Source organism: Hyperoodon ampullatus, assembly GCF_949752795.1.
Source record: "Hyperoodon ampullatus genome assembly, chromosome: 16".
NCBI lineage: Eukaryota > Metazoa > Chordata > Mammalia > Artiodactyla > Ziphiidae > Hyperoodon > Hyperoodon ampullatus.
Window position 1 is genome coordinate 63042148 of NC_136929.1, and position 15460 is coordinate 63057607.

The 15460-nt window shown below is 41.0% G+C and overlaps 1 protein-coding gene across 1 annotated transcript in view; it reads left to right on the plus strand.

Annotated features, from left to right (window-relative positions):
- The window catches only part of LOC307064928 (phosphatidylinositol 3,4,5-trisphosphate 3-phosphatase TPTE2-like), a gene marked incomplete at both ends in the record, with an annotated part of 87620 nt that overhangs the window by 14525 nt on the left and 57635 nt on the right, over positions 1-15460 (plus strand). The window contains 6 exons of the mRNA XM_079721635.1: positions 7074-7118; positions 7925-7978; positions 9960-10013; positions 11826-11879; positions 12411-12464; positions 13329-13397. Of these exons, the coding sequence (XP_079577761.1) occupies positions 7074-7118; positions 7925-7978; positions 9960-10013; positions 11826-11879; positions 12411-12464; positions 13329-13397 (330 nt within the window). The remainder of the gene's footprint in view (positions 1-7073; positions 7119-7924; positions 7979-9959; positions 10014-11825; positions 11880-12410; positions 12465-13328; positions 13398-15460) is intronic.

The following is a 15460-nucleotide window of genomic DNA, read 5'->3' on the forward strand; positions in this document are numbered from 1 at the left end:
TGAAATCTGCTCTATGAAATGCTGAGGGTCACATCTCTTAGCTTTCCCAATTCTCTCATTTATTCTGCAGAGAATACTTCAGGATGGAAATATCATAAGTCACTATGATGATGTAAAATTGGTTTGAAATGGGTTTTGCTTTGCTTCTTGGGTCCTGTCTAGCAAGTGGGTAATCTTTAAAAAGTCCTGTGCTTGAGCTGAGCTTAAATTTTATTGAACACACAAAAAATGTTTTTCTCTATTTCTTGAGCTAAAATGCATGTTTCACAGGATTGATAAAATTGCACAGTATTGGAGATTTTATGTTTGTGGATTCAAGACTTTGGAAATGCTGATCCATATGTGTGACTTTCTAATTGGGGGGATATCATATGTGTTTTAAACGTATCGAATATATAATGCATACATGCTTTTCTTTTTCTTAGATTAAATGCAGATTAAATTCAAGAATAAAACAAACCATGCCGAGATTAAAGAAGAATTCTTTATATGCCTGGTTCGTGCATCAAAAAAATAAGTAAGTGATAAGATTCAAATTTCCTGAATTTTAAGCATAATTCTCAGCCTTGGTTAACAGAATGGGGAAAACACGTGTACCTTCTTGTATAATAAATGTAAGCTGTATGCAAATGAAATTAGCAAACTCAAAATTTAAAGACCTTGTTTTATGCCTGTAATTTCCTTCAGTACCACAGGTTAGGCAGTATGTCAGTAATAGTATGCATGGTCCCTTTAAACTTGTCCTTTAGTAGTGCTGGTTGCCCTAATGGAGGATGATCTGTCCATGGGTGGTGACTATTTTCCAGGGACGGCCACTACAAGGGCTCCAGTTGTCACATCTCCGTCAACACCTGAAATGTTGCTAATTACCACAGTGAAGGTCACAAATGCATTTTTATTAGTGAGATTAGTGGTTTACAAATCGGCATGATGGATATTAGAAATACAAAAATATTCAAGGTCTGTGAACTGGTGAAAATAAATAATAGTAACTATATCAAGGAATGTAATGAGGACCAATTGAAGTAGTATTTGTGAAGCATCAGCACAATGCCTGGCCCTTAGTAAAGACCATTTTTGTTTTGTTTTGTTTTTTGCGGTACGTGGGCTTCTCACTGTTGTGGCCTCTCCCGTTGCGGAGCATGGGCTCCAGACGCGCAGGCTCAGCGGCCATGGCTTACGGGCCCAGCCGCTCCGCGGCATGTGGGATCTTCCCGAACCGGGGCACGAACCCGTGTCCCCTGCATCGGCAGGCGGACTCTCAACCACTGCGCCACCAGGGAAGCCCAGTAAAGACCATTTAAATGTTTGTAAGGTGAAAGATCACTTTGTGATATTTCTTTAATTTTTGGAAAATTTATCCTTATTTTTTTTCAGCTTTTTCTTTTCCCTTTTTTTCTCATTTATTCTCAGATGTCTATAATCCAGATGTTAGATATGATTTTATGCTCCATATCAATTGGCTTTTCTTTGGTATGTTCTCCCTCTATATTCCTTTTTTTTTTTTTTTAATAAATTTATTTTTGGCTGTGTTGGGTCTTCGTTGCTGCACGCGGGCTTTCTCTAGTTGTGGCGACCAGGGGCTACTCTTTGTTGCGGTGTGTGGGCTTCTCATTGCGGTGGCTTCTCTTGTTGCGGAGCACGGGCTCTAGGCACACGGGCTTAAGTAGTTGTGGCACGCGGGCTCAGTAGCTGTGGCTCTTGGGCTCTAGAGTGCAGGCTCAGTAGTTGTGGCACACAGGCTTAGTTGCTCTGAAGCATGTGGGGTCTTCCTGGACCAGGGCTCGACCCGTGTCCCCTGCATTGGCAGGCGGATTCTTAACCACTGTGCCACCAGGGAAGCCCTCTCTATTCTTTTCTACTATTTTCTGGGAGAGTTTCTCAATCTCATCTTCCAACTCTAATTTGCTTTTCACATGTACCCAAACTACTCTTTATCCCATGAATGGATTCTTTATTTCAACAATTACACTTTTACACTGAAGATTTCCTCTTGGGTTTTTTCCTTATGGTTTCTTATTCTCATTTCATATTACTAACATCTTCTCATGTATCATTAAGTGTGCTTCTCATGTGTGTATTGAAAAATCTTACTACAGTAATCAAGACAGTATGGTACTGACACAAAAACAGAAGTACAGATTAATGGAACAGGATAGAAAGCCCAGAGATAAACCCACGCACCTATGGTCACCTAATGTATGACAGAGGAGGCTAGAATATAGAGTGGAGCAAAGACAGCCTCTTCAATAAGTGGTGCTGGGACAACTGGACAGCTACATGTAAAAGAATGAAATTAGAACACTCCCTGACACCATACACAAAAAACCCTCAAAGTGGATTAAAGACCTAAATGTAAGGCCAGGCACTATCAAACTCTTAGAGGAAAACATAGGAAGAACAACACACTTTGACATAAATCACAGCAAGATCTTTTTTGACCCACCTCCTAAAGTAATGAGCATAAAAACAAAACTAAACAAATGGGACCTAATAAAACTTAAAAGCTTTTGCACAGCAAAGAAAACCATAAACAGAACAAAAAGACAACCCTCAGGATGGGAGAAAATTCTTGCAAATGAAGAAAACAACAAAGGATTCATCTCCAAAATATACAAGCAACTCATGAAGCTCAATATCAAAAACAAACTAACAATCCAATCCAAAACTGGGCAGAAGACCTAAACAGACATTTCTCTAAAGAAGACATACAGATGTTTTGTTCATATCTGTTTGTTCTTTAATTCTTCTAGGTCTTTGTTAAACATTTCTTGCATCTTCTCAATCTTTGCCTCCATTCTTTTTCCGAGGTCCTGGATCATCTTCACTATCATGATTCTGAATTCTTTTTCTGGAAGGTTGCCTATCTCCACTTCATGTAGTTGTTTTTCTGGGGTTTATCTTGTTCCTTCATGTGGTACATAGCCCTCTGCCTTTTCATTTTGTCTCTCTTTCTCTGACCATGGTTTTCATTCCCTAGGCTGCAGGACTGTAGTCCTTCTTGCTTCTGCTGTCTGCCTTCTAGTGGATGAGGCTATGTAAGAGGCTTGTGCAAGCTTCCTAATGGGAGGGACTGGTGGTGGGTAGAGCTGGGTGTTGCTCTGGTGGGCAGAGGTCAGTAAAACTTTACTCTGCTTGTCTGCTGATGGGTGGGGCTGAGTTCCCTCCCTGTTGATTGTTTGGCCTGAGGCGATGCAGTACTGGAGGCCAGAGGCTCTTTGGTGGGGCTAATGGTGGGCTCCAGGAGGGCTCATGCTAAGGAGTACTTCCCAGAACTTCTGCTGCCAGTGTCCTTGTCCTCACGGTGAGCCACAGCCACCCCCTTCCTCTGCAGGAGACCCTCCAACACTAGCAGGTAGGTCTGGTTCAGTCTCTGTGGGGTCACTGCTCCTTCCCCTGGGTCCCGATGTGCACACTACTTTGTGTGTGCCCTCCAAGAGTGGAGTCTATTTTTCCCTCAGCCCTGTCGAAGTCCTGCAGTCAAATCCCACTAGCCTTCAAAGTCTGATTCTCTAGGAATTCCTCCTCCCATTGCCGGACCCCCAGGTTTGGAAGCCTGATGTGGGGCTCAGAAACTTCACTCCAGTGGGTGGACTTCTGTGGTATAAGTATTCTCCAGTTTGTGAGTCACCCACCCAGCCGTTACGGGATTTAATTTTATTGTGATTGCACCCCTCCTACCGTCTCATTGTGGCTTCTCCTTTGTCTTTGGATGTGGGGTATGTTTTTTGGTGAGTTCCAGTGTCTTTCTGTGGATGGTTGTTCAGCAGTTAGTTGTGATTCTGATGTTCTCGCAAGAGGGAGTCATTTTGTTTACTTTTGATTCAGTGATTAGTTAGAAATTGACATTTCTATAAAGAAGACGTACAGGTGGCCAAGAGGCACATGAAAAGCTGTTCAACATCACTAATTATTAGAGAAATGCAAATCAAAACCACAGCGAGGTATCACACTGGTCAGAATGGCCATCATCAAAAAATCTACAAACAATAAATGCTGGAGAGGGTGTGGAGAAAAGGGAACCCTCTTGCACTGTTGGTGGGAATGTAAATTAATACAGCCACTATGGAGAACAGTATGGAGATTCCTTAAAAAACTAAAAATAGAACTACCATATGACCCAGCAATTCCACTTCTGGGCATATAACCAGAGAAAAGCATAATTCAAAAAGACACGTGCACCCCAGTGTTCATTGCAGCACTATTTATAATAGCCAGGATATGGAAGCAACCTAAGTGTCCATCAGCAGAGGAATGGATAAAGAAAATGTAGAACATATGCAGTGGAATATTACTCAGCCATGAAAAGGAACGAAATTGGTCATTTGTAGAGACATAGATGGACCTAGAGACTGTCATACAGATTGAAGTAAGTCAGAAGGAGAAAAACAAATATTGTATATTAACGCATACATGTGGAATCTGAAAAAATTGGTGTAGACAATCTTATTACGAAGCAGAAATAGGGACACAGACGTAGAGAACAAACGTATGGATACCAAGGGGGAAAGCGGGGGTGGGATGAATTGGGAGACTGGATTGACATATATACACTATTGATACTATGTATAAAGAAGATAACTAACAAGAACCTACTGTATAGCCCTGGGAACTCAGTGCTCTGTGGTGACCTAAATGAGAAGGAAATCCAAAAAAGAGGGGCTATATGTATACATATAGCTGATTCACTTTGCTGTACAGTAGAAACTAACACAATATTGTAAAGCAACTATACTCCAATAAAAAATTTTTTTAATTAGAAAAAATACCTTAGTCATTGTGTTGCAATGGTTCTGCTTCAGATGGTATATGATGTTCAGTTTGTTGTATTTTTCAGGAGTCGTACTCCTCAGGTATCTATTTTGACATGTAAGTTGACATTCCTTGTGCACATTGGCCCCTGTGTCTGGTAACTTGTATTAGGAAAGAGCTGAAGGTTGGGGACCGTCTCAGCATGATTATTTTTTTTTTTTTTTTTTTTTTTTTTGCGGTACGTGGGCCTCCCACTGCCGTGGCCTCTCCCGTTGCGGAGCACAGGCTCCAGACGCGCAGGCTCAGCGGCCATGGCTCACGGGCCCAGCCGCTCCGCGGCATGCGGGATCCTCCCGGACCGGGGCACGAACCCGCGTCCCCTGCATCGGCAGGCGGACCCTCAACCACTGCGCCACCAGAGAAGCCCTCAGCATGATTATTAATAGCGCATTCTTGTCACTTTCAAAAGTATCCTGGCTTGGATGACCTATTATAATGTCGCTCTTGTTGAAAGCTAAGATCCAGGGTGTGTTTTCCTCAGTAAGTTTAACACGAGTGGAGGTGATGAGCCTGGGCACAGAGAGTCTCAGGAACCATGAAACACTGTGACCAGGCAAATCCTCTGATCAGGGTATGTCACCTTTCAGCTCCTGGGTGAGGCAGCGTTGGGGGAGGCAGTCACCCTAGGTTGTCACCTGGGGCTTTGGAGATGGGGCGTGGACGAGTGAAGGCCCAAGGATTGCTCTTCAGCCCTTTCCTGTTTTCATCAGCTAACCTAATCCTACCCTAACTTTATCCTAACTACGTCTGGGTAGTTGCTACTGGCTTCTACTGAGGAGGCACTTATTGTCTCCAAGCAACTCAAGGGAAAGGCAAGAACAGAACTTAAAATTTCCCCTCCCCTTGAGTCCCTCCAGGCTGCCCTTGGCAGCCCTTTTCCTCAGTCTGTCCACCAGTTAAGGCTCGACTCTTTTTTTTTTTTTAATTATTTTATTTTTGGCTGCATTGGGTCTTTGTCGCTGCACGCGGGCTTTCTCTAGTTGTGGCAAGTGGGGACTACTCTTTGTCGCGGTGCACAGGCTTCTCATTGCGGTGGCTTCTCTTGTTGCAGAGCACGGGCTCTAGGTGCGCGTGCTTCAGTAGTTGTGGTGCGTGGGATCAGTAGTTGTGGCTCGCGGGCTCTAGAGCGCAGGCTCAGTAGTAGTGGCTCACGGGCTTAGCTGCTCTGCAGCATGTGGGATCTTCCCGGACCAGGGCTCGAACCCGTGTCCCCTGCATTGGCAGGCGGATTCTTAACCACTGCGCCACCAGGGAAGCCCAAGGGTCGACTCTTTAGAGTCTTCCAGTTTTGTGTTATTTCTTGGAATCCATACTTCCATTCGTCTTTTATAGTTTTGGGAGGAAGGCTATTATGTCATCTTGGATAGGAACCCAAGATTTCCCAGGGAATTACTCTGAGAATCTTGAAGTGTTTTTGAAATTTAAAATATGTATCAGTTTATATTGTTTTCCTGTACTGATTTTTTGAGGCATAACGTTTGATGAAGGCAGGCTGCCTAAAAACGAATAATATGTGTGAAATGGTGACTATTCAGCATGATCTTATGAAGTTGACGGATGCAAAGTGCATTTTTATGTGTCTTATTTTACAGATGAGGAAATTGAGTTGTAGAGAGATTAAATTATCCAAACCAGTGATTTGGTGGTGGGAAGTCTTGGTTTTGGATAATATAACCAAATCTCTTTTTGAAATAAATCCAGAGAAAAATAAAAAGGAATCATTCTAAACATGCTCTACTTCTAGTTCAGAAAAAAAATTTAAAATATTATACAGGCCATCCTTGATGTACCTACCTGTTTCTTCTCTACTGAATGCTGACCAGTGACTAGTCCTTGGCATTTGAATATTCGTTGTTCTGGCATTGTCTTTCTTTCTTTCTTTTTTTTTTTTTTTTCTGTAACCCTTCATTAGTTATTCCTTGGATCCACCTCCTCGTCCCTATACTCTCGGCTCTTTCATGTTTCCCAAATTGATTCCAGGGTGTGTGCATGGTTGGCAAAATGGGGAAGGAGAAAGGAGGTTTAATAATGAGTGCTACATCTCCTTTGCTTCTTTCTGTCACTTTCCAGTGGATTCACCAACACACACACAGCCCAGAGGCTGTCTCAGAGAGCCCAGTGCTGTACTCAAACTGTTTGTTTAGTTTTTTCCATATTCATGATTTTACTTTTCATGTCTTGAAATTCTATTGGGAAAAAGAAACGAATTGCCTTCCAAAGTGTCTGACGTATTTTTTTGTATGATTTTTACTCTTTGGCAGAGTTGTGGATGCCTCTTCAGGCTCCTGTGACGACGTTGACAAGGGGTGAGTTGACTGAAGTGGGTGGTGAAAGGTATTGGGAGCGCTGACCGCAAAGGGAGGTCTCTCTCCATAAGAGACTGGAAGCTTCTATAGGTAACTTTCTTTTGGGGTCTAGATGGAAAAAAGAAGAGGTCATAAGTGGGCGAATCCTTACTCATGGTCTCTTTGTGACCTTTAGTAACTAGTAGCCCAAACTCTTAGGAAGCTGTCAGAATGTCTGTGTGTGTGTGTCTCTGCTAGCATGGGCCAAGAAAGGAGGAAGGACGGGACAGAAGAGAGCAGCCCTCCTCCATAGCAGCTCTGGCCCTCACCCTCCAGAGCTCTGCCTCCATCTAAGGCTAGTGTCCCAACTGTAAACCCACCATCATATTGGAGAGAGCCCCTGCCTCGGGCTTGTTGTTCTTTGAACCAAACTGAGGAACAGCAAAGGAGTACCCAGTACAAGAAAAGTAGGGCTGCAGGGGAGGGAAGGATAATCAGGAAGTTAGAAGGGGCTGGAAGTTTGTAGATCTACAGGCTGAAGTTGAATTTTGAAGTAAATGCAGCCTCAGTGCAGTTACACATGAGAGTTAGGTTTAGAAATGAAGAATGGTACTTTTCTGGATTTGTCAGTCTTCTTGGACAGGCCTAAGGTCTTCATTACAGCTAATAAAGCCCTATTTCTTGGGAAAATTGAAATACTGATTGCCAAATAAGTAACTTGCATGTAGATTTTTAGGGTTCAACCAGTTTACAAATTGAAGACTACTTGTAACTAATTAACTCTATGAAGTCATTTGGAGTTTGATCCTGTGTTTTTAATTCCTTAGAAATGACCCCTATGAATTGACCTCAGTAATCTGTGACGGAGCCACCTGTGAAAGGTGAGGTATATATTGAGGGGTGGGGGACCAGGGGAAGTGAAGTGGAGAAATTTAGTCTCGGGATTATCCATGGCAATGCAGAATTTTCTGGACAATGATCTAAAATTCTTTCTAAAAACATAGGAATTGCAGTGAGTTGTTATGTTTACTATATTTTTAAGATTCAAGGAATCCTTATTGTTCAGAAATTCATTATATCACTATTCCATGTAGAATATCACTAATGATAAATTTCTGCATACTAGTGAAGTAAAACAGAACAATTCTTGAGGGTCGATGATGGTAATAAAGATGTTAACTTTGATAATTCATATGAATGAGTCTGTGAAGTTGGAAAGGAGGGAACTGTTGGTGGATCTCTTATCATTGGGAAGATAGGGTTTATACTGACGCATGAAGAAAAGGGAAAACTATGGAAAGTAAAGATATAGTGGCACTGAACAGCACCTTCAATCAACTGGACCTAATTGACATTTATAGAAGAGCTCACTTAACAAGAGCGGAATATATATCCTTCTCAAGCTCACATGAAACATTCACCAGTATAGATCACTTGTTCAACAAAATAAACTATTTAAAAAAATTTACAACCACAAAGGAATATCACCTCATGCCTGTTAGAATGGCATCGTTGGGCTTCCCTGGTGGCACAGTGGTTAAGAATCCGCCTGCCAGTGCAGGGGACACAGGTTCAAGCCCTGGTCCAGGAAGATCCCACATGCTGTGGAGCAACTAAGCCCGTGTGCCACAACTACTGAGCCCGCGCTCTAAAGCCCACGAGCCACAACTACTGAGCCCGTGTGCCAGAACTACTGGAGCCCACATGCCTAGAGCCCGTGCTCCTCCACAAGAGAAGCCACTGCAATGAGAAGCCAGCTCGCCGCAACTAGAGAAAACCCGAGTGCAGCAACAAAGACCCAACGCAGCCAAAGAAGTAAATCTAAATAAAATAAAAAAATATGTATGTATAGAATGGCATTGTCAGAAAGATAAAAAAATAACAAGTGTTGACAAGGATGTGGAGAAAAGGGAAGGCTTGTGCACTGTTGGTAGGAATGCAAATTGTTACAGCCACTATGAAAAACACTATGGAAATTTCTCAAAAAATTAAAAATAAAATTGTCATATGATCCAGCAATTCCACTTCTGGGTATCTATCTGAAGAAAATGAAAACACTAGCTTGAAAAGACATGTGCAACCCCGTGTTCATTGCATTCTTTACAGTAGCCAAGACATGGCAACAACGTGTCCGTTGACCAGTGAATGGATAAAGAAGCTGTGGTATATATGTGTACAATGGAATATATTCAGCCATAAAAAAAAGAATGAAATCTTGCTATTTGCAACAGCATGGGTAGAACTCCCGGACTTTTACGCCAAGTGCAATAAGTTAGAGAAAGAGAAATATCATGTGGTCTCACTTGTGTGTGGAATCTTAAAAGGAAAAAAAGCTCATAAATAAGAGAAAAGATTGGTGGTTTCTAGAAATGGGGGGTGAGGGCTGCGTAGGGGGTGGGTGAAATGAGTGAGGGAAGTCAAAAGGTACAAACTTCCAGTTATAAAATAAGTCACCCTGGGGATGTACAACCCCTGCTAGAACGGGTTGTACAGCATGGTAACTATAGTGAATCCTACTAATAATACTGTATGAGGGATGGTACCTGCAAAGTACAGTTGAATTTGAAGTAATTGCAAACACAAAAACCAGTTACACCTTGGGATTAGGTTCAGAAGTAAAGAAATGTTTTTAATCTTGATCCATTAAGGATTCTTTTACAGGCCTAGGAATTTCATTGCCACCATGTGAAGCTGCATTTCTAGGGTAAAATGAAATACTTATTTCCAAATAAGCAAGTTATGCATGAATTTGTAATTTTCAATTCATAATTGAAAATGTATCTCTCTACAACTTAGCCAATTTGAATGAAAAAAGTAAGTCTATGAAATCACGTGATGTTTCTGTACATTTTAATCCTTAAGCTATGAGCAGAATGAATTGATATCTGTAACCAATAAGGAAGCCATCACTGAAAGGTGAGATTATATGTAGATAGATAGATATGTAAAGGTGCACACACAGAGATATTGAATACTAAGTTTCTTGTATGCCTTTTCTAAAATGTTGGTATGTTCTGTATGTAGCATTCTTTTTTTGATCTAGTTGGATAAAAGAGAAACAGATCAGAAGAGGGAGACTTACTCCCATCTGAGTGACTAGTAGCCAAAACTCTTAGAAACCTGTCAGATTGCCTGTGTGAGACTCTGCTAGAACGGGTTGTATTTGTTTGCTAGGGCTACTGTAACAAAATATCACAAATCGAGTGGTTTAAACAACAAAACTTTGTCTCAATCCTCAAGGCTAGAAGTTGGTATCAGGATGTTGGCAGGGGTGGTTTCTTCTGAGTGCTGTGAGGAAGAATCTCTTCCATGCCTCTCTCCTAGCTTCTGGTGGCTGCCGTCAATTGCTCCAATCTCTGCCTTCATCTTCACATGGCATCCTTTCCTTTTGTATAAGGACATCCGTCATATTGGATTAGGAACCCACCCTAACCAGTAGGACCACATCTTGACTTCTGCAACAATGCTACTTTCAATAAGGTCACATTCTGAGTTAAAGGGGATAAGACTTCACCATATGAATTTTAGTGGGACAGTATTCAGTCTACAACGTGGGACAAATGAGGAGAGATTCGTATTTGGAAACAAGGGGAAGGCTAGCTGTGGCCTGGGAAGACACGAGCCCTCAACAGAAGAGAATGGAGCTAACAGCCCCTAGATCTGTCCCACACCCTCCAGAGCTCTGCCACTACGTAAGGGTCCTCCAACCCAAACCCGTGATGGCAGTGGAAGTGGCTGGAGCCATCACTGCCTCAGGCCTGCAGTTGTTGACCCTGTGTGAGGGGCAGGAAAGGTGACCAGGAGGGGTGAAAATAAGGAAGTGACGGAACTTGAGAGTCAGGAATTTAGATGCAGTAAGAGGGCTGCGTACCTACAAACTGAAGTTAAATTGAAATAAATGCCATCACAAAAAGCTGTGAGCGTTCGGATTAAAGGAATAGTAAACAACTTGAGGCATTACTATTTTCACAGGCCTAAGATATCAATTACTGCCATGTAAAATGTCATGTTTAATGAAAATGACATACCAGCTTCAATTTAGTGTTAAATACATGAGTTTTTTAAAGATCAACAAGTTCATAACTGTATAGTAATTGTAGCCATTTAAATGACAAAAACCAAGTCAGTCAATTACATGTGATGTCTGACAATGTACCTTTTAAACTCTTTAGCCCATATCTGAATGAATTGATTGATATAAGAAACACGAGGAAGCCACCAGCAAAATATGAGATATAAAAGAATCAAGATATATATATAATTAATATACATACACATATACATATTTCTATTACGCAAACACTCACATGCTCGCACACAGACATACAACACAGAGAGAGAGATTGAAATTTGTGAAATTTACTCTAAGGAGCCTTCACAGCAATAAGAGTGTGTTTGACACTGTTTCTAAGTCGAGTCCTAGTAGGATGTGTAGGGAACTCTGTCTGCTCTGGGTCCAGTTGGAAAAAAGTAGCAAGTCATAAAAGGGCTGCTGCTTTCTCTAAGTGTGCTACCACTACTTACAGGCTGAAGATCATCATTACCACCTTATATAAGGTCTCATTTCTAATGAAAATGACATAGCAGGCTCAGTTTTGTGATATATACATGAATTGTTAAAGATCAACCAGTTCAAAAGTTGTAGAGTAACTGTAGTTATTTGAATGAAAAAAAGTAAGTCTAGAATTACGTGTGGTGTGTGAACCATGTATCTTCTCAATCTTTTAGCACTGCCCTGAATGAATTGACATCAGAAACCGATAAGGATGGCAACAATGAAACGTGAGATATAAATGAATATTAAAGATAAATGTTTTTTACGTACATGTAGGCACATGTATTTATATACTCTTATCAATATGAACACACAAACACATAAACATAAATATTATGGAAGAAAAAGAGGTGCAGTTTTCAAATTCATTCTTAGGAGTATCCATGACAATACAGTGTCTTTGACATTGTTATTAAATCTTCTCACTGTAACACCTGTTAGTAACTTTCTATCTTTTTTGGATCTAGTTGGATAAAAGAGGAACAGGTCATAAGAGGAAGCCTTCCTCCTGCTAATAACTACCAGCCAATTCCTGAGTCATGAACTTTTCTGATAGGTCAAAAACATTTATTACAAATGTATATAGAATCATTTCTGGGCAAAATGAGATATCAGATTTCAAATAATTGATTTACATGTGAATTTTCTAAGAGCCAACCAGTTTATGAGTTCAAGGGTAATTATAGCCCACCTGAACTAAGAAAGTAAAAGTCTAGAAGTCTTGTGGTATCTTATTTTGTCTGTTTTTAATCCTTTAGCACTGCCCCGAGTGAATGGATAGCAGCGTCCTCTGAAGGACTCTCCAATGCAAAGTGAGCTCTGATGAATAAATATGTATGTAATGTGTACATACACACATATGTGCATAATATACATATACAGAGAGATTGAGAATTGGGATGTTCACCCTTAGGAGCACCCATGGAAATATAGAGTTCCCTCGATACTGTTTCTAACGTCCTCTCATGGTAAGGTTCTATGTGGAATAGTCTTTGTCTTTTGAATTGAGGTAGAAAAAGAGGCACAAGACATAGAGGGAGCCTTCTTACTCGCAGTCTTGAGTGTCAGTTACTGGCAGCCAGACTCTCGGGAAACTGTCCGATTGCCTGTGTATGAGACTGTCCTGGAGTGGGTGTGGGGAAGATGAAAGCCGTCTGGAGCAAGGAGAATAATAATAAATTGTATCAGCTACCATGTGAGGCTGATAACCCAAATCCAGACCCATGTTCACATCAGATGGAGCCCCTGACTCAGGCCTGTAGTTACTTGACCCTGTGTGAGGGGCAGGAAAGACGAGCATGCTTCCTGTGGAGCACAGACGTGGTCAGGGAGTTAGATTGGTCAAGAAAGTTGGGTACCTACAAGCTGAAGTTGAATTTGAAATAAATTCCACCCCAAAACGTTGTTACACATTGGATGAGACTCAGTAGTAAAGAACTGTACTTCAATCTTGAGTCATTACCTTTTTGACAAGTGTAAGATATTCATTACAAATACATAAAGCCTCATTTCTGGGGAAAATGACCTACCAGGTTTCAAGCAATCGATTTACATGTCAGTTTTTAAAGGGTCATCTAGTTTTATAAGTGAAAGCATTAATTGAAACTAATTTGAACCAGAAAGTTTAACTGAGAAAATTATAGGGTGTCTGACTCTGTGCCTTTTTAATCCTTTAGCCCTGCTTTGAGTGAATTGACAACAGGAAGACCTGATGGACCCACCACTGATGGACCCACCCCGGATACGTGAGACAGAAATAAAGATAGAGAGATGTCAACAAAAAAATACATATGTACAGAAATGCAGAGAGGGAGAGCATGCGAGAGTGAGAGAAAGAGAGAGAGGAAAGGGGAGAGAGGTTGATTCTCTTTGGGAGGTTCATTTTTAGGAGGATTCGTGACATAACAGAGTGTCTTTGACATTGTTTCTAAATCTTTTTACTGTAGCCTATGTAAGTATGTTTCTTTCTTTCTTTCTTTTGTATCTAGTTGGATAAAACAGAAACAGGTCATAAGAGGGATGCTTCTTACTCATCTGTTTATCACTCTTAGATGCAACCGAAACCCCTAGGGAAACTATCCAAATGCTTGTGTATGAGGCTGTACTAAAATGGGCCAAGAAAGGAGAGAAACTTATTTTGCAAGGAGAAAGTTGTACTCCTGAAGGGGTTCAGGAGTCAAGAAATGTGTATAAACTTGATTCATGACTTCCCCCCGCCCCACCCAGGATGAAGATTTTCATTACAAATGTATAAAGCCTCACAGGGGAAAATGAAATACCAGGTTTTAAATAACTGATTAGAATGTTATTTTTAGGACAACTAGGTTATAAATTGTAAAGCAATTGTAGCTAATGTGCATTGAAAAATAAGTCTAGGGAGAGGTGAAGTCTTACCATGTGCATTTATAATCCTTTAGCCATGACCAGAGCCAGGTGGAAAAGGTAATTTGTGTTGAACCCTTCAATAAAAGGTGAGAGATAAATATATAGAGATAGTGTAAGGGGGGGTATTGAGATTTGTGAAATTTATTCTGGGGAACATCTGTGGCAATACAGTTTCTTGGCCGCTTTATCTAAGGGTTCTGTTTGTTTGTTTTGCCAGCCTCAGTATGTTACTTTCTTTCTTTTTTGGATCTATTTGGGGGGAAAAAAGAACAGGTCATAAAAGGGAGTGTTCTTACCCCTAGTCTGTTTGTTACCCCGAGTTAGGAGCAGCCCCTATCTGATACTTTCCCTTAGGAAAGTATCAGATTGCCCATGCGTGGGCCAAAAGAGGACAGAATCATAATAGGAGTTAGGAGAAGGTCTCAGTGGATGGAGAGCAGAGGGGAGCCCTCAGCAGAAAAAAGTGGATCTGATAGACCCTGCATGTGTCCCTCACCTTCCAGAGCTCTGCCACCATGTGAGGCTGGTGCCCCAAACCCAACCCCGCCATCACATTGGAGGGAGCCCCTGCCTTGTCTTGACCCTGTCTGAAGGGCAGGAAAGACATCTATGATTCATGAAGGGTTACTAGGTGTGGTGTAGCGACTTGAGAAGGCAGGAAGTTATAGGACAAGTGAGATGAGTACCTACAAACTGAAGCTGAATTGGAAGTAAATTTAATCACAAAATGGTGTTACACTTGGGGATTAGGTTCGGGAGTAAAGAAATGTACATAAATTTGATTTATTAAGTTTTCCCACAGGACTAAGATTTTTATTACCAACGGATAAAGTTCATTTCTACAGAAAAATTAAATACCAGGTTTTAAATAACTGATTAGAATGTTATTTTTAGGGCAACTAAATTATAAACTGCAGAGTAATTATAGCTAAATTGCATTTAAAAACAAATCTATAAGACGCATGGAGTCTTACTATGTCCACTTTAATCCGTTAGCCCTGAGTCATGTGACTTGAGAGGCAGAGGTGAAAGGTGAGATATAAACAGAGAGAGAGGGGAAAAGGGGAGGATATTGAGATTTGTGAAATCCAGTTAGTTATGGAGTCCTTGTCTCAGGCAGTTATTTGAATCCTATTCAAGGAGGAAACAAGATATCCATAATATGTGAAACGTAGGTGGTGCAGGGACCCAGGTTCCAAATAACTAATTGACATAATTTTTTTAGAGTTCAACCAGTTCATAAGTTCTAGAGCAAGTGTATCCAGTTTCAGCCAAAAAAAAGTGAAGTCGTTTCGTGCTATGTACATTTTTAATCCTTCACAATGACCCAAATAAATTGACATCAAAGGTCTTTGACTACTTTGATATAGCTTGCCTTTTAATTATGGTGCCTTCCAAGGCTGCTGATATAATTTACTTGCAT